Source organism: Sceloporus occidentalis, unplaced genomic scaffold, assembly GCF_023333645.1.
Source record: "Sceloporus occidentalis isolate IW3139 unplaced genomic scaffold, rSceOcc1.0.p SCAF_1, whole genome shotgun sequence".
Lineage (NCBI taxonomy): Eukaryota > Metazoa > Chordata > Lepidosauria > Squamata > Phrynosomatidae > Sceloporus > Sceloporus occidentalis.
In genome coordinates this window covers 157,895,288-157,904,281 of record NW_028316981.1, presented here as the reverse complement: position 1 = coordinate 157,904,281, position 8,994 = coordinate 157,895,288, and the positions used below count along the sequence as shown (strand labels likewise).

At 39.7% G+C, this 8,994-nt stretch overlaps 1 protein-coding gene across 1 annotated transcript; it reads right to left on the bottom strand.

Annotated features, from left to right (window-relative positions):
• Positions 1-211: 211 nt before the first annotated feature.
• LOC149322491 (thiol S-methyltransferase TMT1A-like) lies at positions 212-8,333 on the bottom strand. The gene is made up of 2 exons (XM_089478588.1): positions 7,785-8,333; positions 212-4,063 (listed from the first exon to the last, which is right to left on the bottom strand). Exons 1-2 carry the CDS (start codon positions 8,286-8,288, stop codon positions 3,827-3,829), a joined length of 741 nt encoding a protein of 246 aa, XP_089334714.1. The 5' UTR covers positions 8,289-8,333; the 3' UTR covers positions 212-3,826.
• Between the last annotated feature and the right edge of the window lie 661 nt (positions 8,334-8,994).

The window sequence follows — 8,994 nt, the reverse complement described above, 5'->3', positions numbered from 1 at the left end:
AGAGGGGCTAAAAATAAAACCCCCAAATCCCAAACACTTCTACAGGGATGTGACAAGGCGGGTGTGGACCCCACCAAGTGATACCCCACGTGTAGTAACTCTCCAAACGCCTGCCTTTGGGCAGAAATGGGCTGTGGTGTTTGCCTACATACTTTTAAAATGCTGAAAATATGGTGTGAGTGGCTCAGGGGGAGCAGAAAAGAGAGGCCCCAAGATTTTATTTGTTTTTAATTAAAAACTTTAAATGAAAAAAAAAACCCTCTTTAAAACATCACATCTTACCGAATGTTCACTTTAACCACATGAAACTATATATAGCATATGAAATACATTCCTCGATTAGCACAATACAACATGCCTTAAAAGTGCCTACAATCACACAGGTATCTAATGTATATATTTAATAATTTTAGTATACTGAAAAATTAAATCTTCATCTCATTTTTATAATAGCATATCCATTAATCTAAAAGGTTTAACATTTTTATTTGCAGTTTAATCAAAATACATTAAAATATATTTACTATGATTGTTGCATGTAAACACAATTAAAAAAAACCCCAAACCCTATGCCAATTAATATCCCCCAGCAATTAGCATTCTGTTCTTCCCCTGGATGCATACACACATTGCCTTTTCCCTAATTTGTCTTTGTTTGGTCCACATTTCATAGAAATAGAGCATGGGGGAAAAATCATCAGGAGCAATTTACCAGCAGGGGAAAGATAGGATGATTAAGCTCCAGCATTATATGACAAGACTGTTTATGAACTTTGTGCTTGCGACAGCTGCCTATAATATATCATTTCATTTCACAATGAAACTACTTATTTCATGAATGAGGGAGTGGTATTAGGTTATCCAGAGAACTGTACCACTTTCCAGCAGACAAACGTGGTTGTATTTATTTCAATAAAGGAGTCTAGGTTTTAGGACAGGTTTTACAAAGAATTTTATGTCAGTAAGAACTTTTGGAAAAAATATATGCAAAGTATGCAGGAGTGGGTGAACTGTTATATGAAGATCTGGTATTTGATTCTGCTTGGGTTTTCCCCCCTTCACTCTGTGCCTTGTACATACTATCACTTATATTGTAAGCCATTGTTATGAAATGTCGATTACCCTGACATAAACATAAAGCTCCCACAAAAACAAAAGAACCCCCAAAGTATATAAATATAGCAAATGAATATTATTTTTTTTCTAAAAGTGGAATCAATAAAGATAAGGGCTGGATCTGGACTTAGAAATGCTTGGAGGACACTCATTAAAATAAATGGAATACATTAATCAGAACTAACTTGCCTCCAATTTATTTCAAATAAGTTTAAGTATAACTAAGTCTGAATCAAACTATATATCCATTCTGATAACATTCAATTAATTGTTGTGCCGTCAAGTCATTTCTGATTTATGGCAAATCTAAAGCAAACCTATTCTGTGTGATTTTTTGTAGGAATTTGTCCATGTGTGTGTGTGTGTACCTTTGCTTTCCTTTGAGGCAGAGGGTATTACCTGCCCAAGGTCACCCAGTGGGTTTCCATGGCCTAGGAAAAAATAGAAGGGAGAAACTGACAATGCACTAAACTGTGATATGTCAAAAGAATAAATGTGTCCAACAGTAAAACTACCATTTTAACATGTAAATAATACTAAATTGTATTATCCAAAAGACTTATTATATCAAATGGAGAGTAGTTTATTCCAAGAGAGAGTTTTTGGAAAGTTTGTGAAAAGTGGCATTTTGTATATTGAATTCTGGAGTCTATACTTAGCTGGGATATATAGTTCACTAAAACGGATGAAGATATATCTTTCGGCCTATGAGGGAGAGAATAGGCTGGCCCAGCTCCATCAGGGCTAGCCTGAAGAAAGAGGCTCCTCTCTCCTTAACTGTCATCTTTCGGCCTATGGGGGAGATGACCAGGCTGGCCCAGCTCCACCAGGGTTAGCCTGAAGAAAGAGGCTCCTCCCTCCTTAACTGTCATCTTTCGGCCTATGGGGGAGAAAATAGGCTGGCCCAGCTCCACCAGGGTTAGCCTGAAGAAAAAGGCTCCTCCCTCCTTAACTGTCATTTTTCGGCCTGCGAGGGAGATGACCAGGCAGGCCCAGCTCCATCAGGGCTAGCCTGAAGAAAGAGGCTCCTCCCTCCTTAACTGTCATCTTTCGGCCTATGGGGGAGATGACCAGGCAGACCCAGATCCACCAGGGTTAGCCTGAAGAAAGAGGCTCCTCCCTCCTTAACTGTCATTTTTTGGCCTGTGAGAGAGATGACCAGGCAGGCCCAGCGCCATCAGGGCTAGCCTGAAGAAAGAGGCTCCTCTCGCTTTAACTGTCATCTTTCAGCCTATGAGGGAGATGACCAGGCAGGCCCAGCTCCATCAGGGCTAGCCTGAAGAAGAAGGGCCCTCCCTCCAGTCCATCTGCCTTGGTCCAGGCCTCAGAGGGAGAGAAGAATGCTGGCCCTGATCTCCTCCCCTTCACCACTCCCTTCTCCTTTTGTGTCATGTCTTTTTAGATTGTAATCCTGAGGGCAGGGAACTGTCTATTATCCCCTCTGTTGTAAGACGCCTGGATTCCCAGTGATTGGGCGGCATATAAATAAATATTATTATTATTATTATTATTATTATTATTATATCGAAATGGCTTCTAAAAAAACTCTGGAGGTAGTCATCTTCTTCTACCATAGTTATTTATTCACTTTCCTGCTATCATTGCTTGCTATTCATCTTCGATAGTTTATACAATCAATATGCTGTATGGTTGCAAGACGACCACTTCTATGACATGTGGATATAAAGTTCAAAACCATAGCTGTGAAGACCAGAGAGAGCATTAATCTACCATCTGTGGAACCTTTTGCCAGCCTCCCCTTACAGCAACCTTTTCACTGCAGCAGAGATTATTAGGACATGAGGAAATATGTGAATAGAGTTTGGGATATGCTGCTTTACATAGGTACTTTGGATGTGTATTTACTGTTTTTCAGCATTACTACCATGAGGTTACTGTATAATACAATTTAGTATTGTTTATGTGTGAAAGTGGTGGTTTTATTTTTGGACACATTTATTCCTTTGACATATCACAGTTCAGTGCATTGTTAGTTTCTCCCTTCTATTTCTTCCTCCTGTTGTGTTTGTTCAGTTTCCATGGTCCAACAGGGATTCAAACCCTAATCTTCCAGTATCCTAGTCCAACTCTCAGACCACTACACTATGCTGGCTCTCTAAACAATTGCTTGGAAATCCAGTACTGATACATTGGAAATAAAGAAAAGAAAAGAAGGCAAAAGAACCTTCAGTTTTTCAAATGTTGATGAACAGTGATTCCCATCCTCCCTCATCACTGGACTGTCTTGCTAATTCCTACACCTAAAAGGCCATATGTTTCCAGCCCTGAACAAAAATAAACCATATCCCAGTCATATGGCAAACAGATAAAAGGATCTGTAAGAAGCAATGGCTGTTATTTAATGCTTAGTGGAATCAAGTGAGTTCATGGAGAACAGAATTAGAGTTGAGAGCTCTTCATGTAGATGTGAATATGGCAAATACTGGTATCAAAATGTCTTCATCTGCACTGAAGCAACTGGATTAAGAAAAACAAAGAGCAGACAGATGGGGATAAAAAAATTCACAAGAAGAACACATACAGAAGCACATATGTATTTCATTGTAACTTATGTTAGAGGTTTATGGGTCATAGGTTGAATTGCCATAAATTCTCCCATTTAGGTTACACACCCACACCTGTACAGAGCACAATAAATCACTTCTATACCCAGCATTTGGAAATTTGCTTAACAGCCTTTGTTATATAGTTACTTCACAGCATAGCCTATGATATGTGGTCTAGCAGGATTCCAATTTAAAGGGGCCTGCATATGACGTAGCTTCAGCTCTGAAAACCCAGCCTTTTCCAGGTACTTCCCTGTCTCTCTGGTCAAGTGGCATCCATCAAACACAACTTTCCAAGGTGGATCATAGATTTGCTGCCAGAAGAGACTCCAGCTGGAAGGAGGACCTGCAACATGTTCCATGAAGTAGAAAGCACCTCCCTGGAAAAACAGAATAAAATACATGTTACTTTCTAAGGACTTTATCACACAGGGAAAATCGGGGGTTTAATCAGTGATTACCCTGTAAAAATCATGCAATCGTGATTAACATTTTCACATGACATTGCGATTAAAGTGCCATTATCTCAGGAAGAAACAGGCAATAAACAGCAACAAATCATTCATGGAGAAATCCTGTAAATGATTTGTTGGTGTCTATTGCCTGTTTATTCCTGGAATAATGGCTCTTTAATCACGATGTGTGTGAAAGTGTTAATCACGATTGCGTGATCTTTATGGGATAATCACTGTTTAAACTCCTGATTTTCCCAGTGTGATAAAGTCTGAAGTTTCTTTGAATGAGCTGCCTCAGAGATTGCTTTGCAAAATCAAAGGTTTTACTGGGTTTCTTGCATATCAGTGCCTCACAATGTTGTTGACCTTAAATGGAACAACAAAAAAAGGAATATAAGACTCAACTCACCAAAAACAATAGAAAACAGGCAGAGACAGGATATAAATATGTGTGCACACAAACATTTTAAAGGATGGTGGTGTCCAGTGGTGAAAGGTGCACTCTTCTCTAGCACTCACAAAGCGACCAAAAGAACATTGAAAAGGTCCCCACATTTGATGCCATAGCGGTGGGATGGGAGGAGGTCCTCACATTTGGTGGCAATGGGCTGGGAATAAGTAGCAATAGCAATAGTACTTTACATTTCTATATGGCTAAGCACTCTGAGCGGTTTACAATGTGTAATCCAATTACCCCCAACAAGCTGTATATTCATGTCCCTAAGTAGAAACCCTCACATTTGGTTACAGTTCCTAATTAACTAACTCACACCTCGCACTCATATTTCTAATTTCAACATTAATCTCTCTCACACTCTGACTTAAACTGACTGGTTCTGATGTGAATACAGAGATACAGGAGGTCAGTAATAAGTGGGCAAAACAACCACAGATCTGTGTACACACTTCAGGAACTTCAAGCCTGCAATCCTGACCAGGAAATAGAGCAATCAGTGGCCAGGCATTTCAACTCAGAAGTTCATAGCATCTCTGATTTGTCCCTGATTGGTATTGGGGTGCAATAAGAACCTGACATCACATGGGCTAAACCTAATTTGTCAAATTTACAAATTGTAAGCCGCTCTGATAGCCTTGGCTGAAGAGCGGGGTATAAATAAATAAATCATGATAATTATTATTATAAAGGATAATATCATTCCCTGAAGAATACTGAAAACAAGGTTAAAGTGCCACCTTGCAGGATTAGAAGAAGGCAAAAGTCAAAACATTTTGCTCATTTAATGTTTTTAAAGTTCTGGTTTTTAATTGTCTCTTTCCAATATTAAAAATATGAGACTGAGAGTGTGTGCCTTGCCCAAGGCCACCCAGTGGGTTTCTTTGTCAAAGCCAGGATTTGAACCCTGGTCTCCAGAGTCCTAGTCCAACACTCCAGCCACTATGCCACACTGGCTATCATACATCCATATAAATATTCCATTACCGTATTGGACAATTTTAAAACTTGAGGCCATCTTTTTTTTTTTTTGGTTTAACTTAGGTTTTATACTGAGGTCAGACTTGGTTTTCTTTTACCTTTGAAATCACTGTGTACATCTCTGTGATGCAATGCATTAAAAGTCCCTTGGAGGGTAATGCCACTGAAGGTAATGAATAACTAAGTTCAGTTAAGTGTTTGGCCATGTATTGGAACTGTTTGTTCAGTAAAATGCTACTTCAACTTCTTAATAGGTAATTTTGTTTCTAAATGTTCTTCAGTAGATTCTTGTAAAACAGGAATCTGTAATTACATTTCAGCACAGCTGATTTAAATCATCTTGTAGGAAATGGTAAACTTAATCCATGTATGAGAAATATTTCTGTTATGATACCACACTTAGTTTGCTTTTTAAATAAATCAGAATTCATCTATGACTATTTTTCTGCTATCAGAGATATTTAGGTAACATTTTGGGCATACAAAAAAAATCATTATGTCAGAGATTATGGAAACAGAGGATTTAAACTAGTTTGTTATTTACTTGTTGGATATGGAGACTGAAGGTGCTCACCACTTTTCTCAGAGAATTCTCATCTTCTACCATTGCACTTGCACAGACTGCAACTAAACCCAGATGAAACCCACCAACTTCATTTCTAGACTATTAACCTCATCAGCTTTTTCTTTATTGCCTTTTTGCCTTTACAGTAAAATTCACAAGGTCTTGAGAAAAAGAAATTACATTTTGCTTAGGCTGGAGAAGGCAACAGCAAAACTGAATGAAACTGGTAGCAATTAAACTTTTTTTAAAAAAATTCTTCATCAGGAAGCAGTTTGTATTGCGAAATTGACAGGATCCCTACAAGCACTTTTGTCAGTTGAACCATGAGCTAATCAAAGTGTTCAGGGAATTTGCTGTGGTGAACCGCACTGTGGACTAAAGTTAAAGTATTTTTAAAAGGAGTAAGGTTAAAGTATTTTAAAAAGCCATTGCCAAATACATTTATATCTATGGGTAAAGAATTGTGAGTAGGGGGCTAAAAATGTCTTCCAGATAAGGACACATTTGGCCACAGGTCATGGAGATGCACATACATGCAGTGCAGGCTGGTAAAAGTGAGGCATTAATTAAATGAAGGCAATCTATCAATTACAAGAACATTTAAATCTTAATGTCTGTCTTCTTGACATACATGCACATAGTGGGAAAGATACACACATGTTCCTGTGAGCAATATTTCCTAATAAATTCAGTGGGGCTTCTGTGTAGGCATGTATAGGACTGAATAGTAAGGGGCATGTTTAAAATCTAAGGGGCTGTCTGCATGGTCAAAAAGAACCCTGTTCCCCCTGGCCTTGCATTGTCCTGTTTGGATGACTCAGGCCATTAGCCCTGTGCCAGGATCAGAGTGGGAGTGAGCAGGCCAGATGCAGATCTGGTGGATCCAGTCCAATCCCATGACCAAAGGGCCTAAGCATGGGTCAAAATGGCCTACTGTTTACACTTAAGCAACATGGTGCCTGACATACACAACTGGCCAACACTGACAAATATATATTTATTATCTTTATAGCCCTCCTTTTGTTCAGTGAGCTAAAGGTAACTTATAGGACTCTTCTCTCTGCTCACATCAACTCTGTGAGGTAGGTGAGGCTGACAGGATAACCCAGTTAATTCTAGGGGAGGGATTAGCAACTGGATCTCCCAAGTCAAAGTCGAACACTCTGACCACTAAAACCACAATGCTGCCACAATGCACAAATAAAACAGTTTGACACCACTTTAATCCTATGGATTCCTGGGATTTGTAACTTTGTTGTGACACCAGAGCCCTTTGACAGAGAAGGCTAACTATCTCACAAAACTACTGACCTCAGAATTCCTTTGCATTGAGCCAGAGCAGTTAAATTGGTGTCAAAATGCATGGATTCTGCAGTGTAGTTGTGCAGCCTTTGACTTCCGTGGCTGAATACTATGGAATTATGGGATTTGTAGTTTGGTGGTGCACCAGAGCTCTCTGACAGGAAAGGCTAAATATCTCATAAAATAAGAATCCCAGAATTGCATAGCAGTTAAAATCATGACAGTTAAAGCGATATCAAACTGCTTCATTTCTGCAGATTGGCAGCAGCCTTGGGATTCCTCTTTGAGAACAGTCCCAGGCACTGGACTATTCCTGAGCTTTCCCCACTCCTTGAGTTACTTACTGGTCGCAGCACTCGCAGAACTTCTCTCAGGACTCCTTCTATGCTTGTCACAGAGCACAGCACCAGAGTACAAACCACTACATCCACTGAAGCGTCTGGTATTTGGTGCAAATCCTCAGCTCCTGTCACTATGCAACGCTCCAGCTTTACCTGTGGATTTTCAGACAGGTTCTTGTCAAGAAATTTCTTGAAGTTGGGATTAGGGTCAGTGCATATAACTTTGCATCCTCTTGGGTAGAACTGGAAGTTGGTCCCAGTTCCTGTGCCAATCTCCAGAATTGTAAGAACTCCTGAAGGGCTTGCAAAGTCACTGAGGTTGTTGAAAAGTTCCTTCTTCTTGGCAGACATCTTGCTGTTGTAGTGGACAGAGAAGTAAACCATAAAATAAGGGAATGCTTTCTTGCAAATGGGATCCCATATACCCAGGAACCACAGCAAGTAAATAGGAAGAGCAAGGAACTGGACACATAATCGAAGCAGGACAACTAGGAAGCTCATTTCCATGTTGAGAAGAGGCAGGAAATGCAGAAAAGGGAAACCAGGATGAAAGAAAAGTCTTTGCAGAGTCTGGGGAGGAGTGGCTTTTATCTGTTGCTTCCAGGGCTAAGGAAGGAGCCAATCAAAAGAAAGCTACTCATCCAGAAATAGCTTGATATGTGGCCAAGTCACAACAAGCAAAGGCCTTGGCAGCAACTCTGAAGTTGTTGGTATGTCTCATGTCAAAGGCACATTCATTTCTCTCCAGATTATGTAACGGGATACTTTACACTGAAGACAAGAGTTTCCAGATGTTCAGTAGAACTTGATACTTGATCAGAAGCTTTATTGTGTTCAGTGGAATTTACACCCAGGGAAATGTGCAGGATTGGAGCAACCTCTTCTTCTTCTGTGGGACCCAACTTTTCTTCGGCAGCTCTGGGCCACCAGCACTCTCCCCCCATCTCTCCCCTTCCAGTCTATATTTGAGAAATGGAACAAGCATTATGTGCAAATCTTAGATCATTCTTTTTTTCCTGGAAGCAAATAGGTTTGCACATTAGTGGCCCTGGAGAAAACAGAAAATAAGGACTCAGATCTGCATGATTATCCTATGTGTATGCAGAGAAAAACAAAATGACAGAAAGTCCTATAGTTCCAAAACAAAAAGCAGACATTCTTTAAAAATATTTCCTTCGAGTCCAGTACATTTTCTCCTGGTCATAATTGAAAG

Coding starts and splice junctions, on each gene's coding strand:
- LOC149322491 (XM_089478588.1), bottom strand. CDS start 8,288: ATGGAAATGAGCTTCCTAGTTGTCCTGCTTCGATTATGTGTCCAGTTC. Junction 4,064..7,784: donor TTCTGCGAGTGCTGCGACCA/GTAAGTAACTCA, acceptor CTGTTTTTCCAG/GGAGGTGCTTTCTACTTCAT.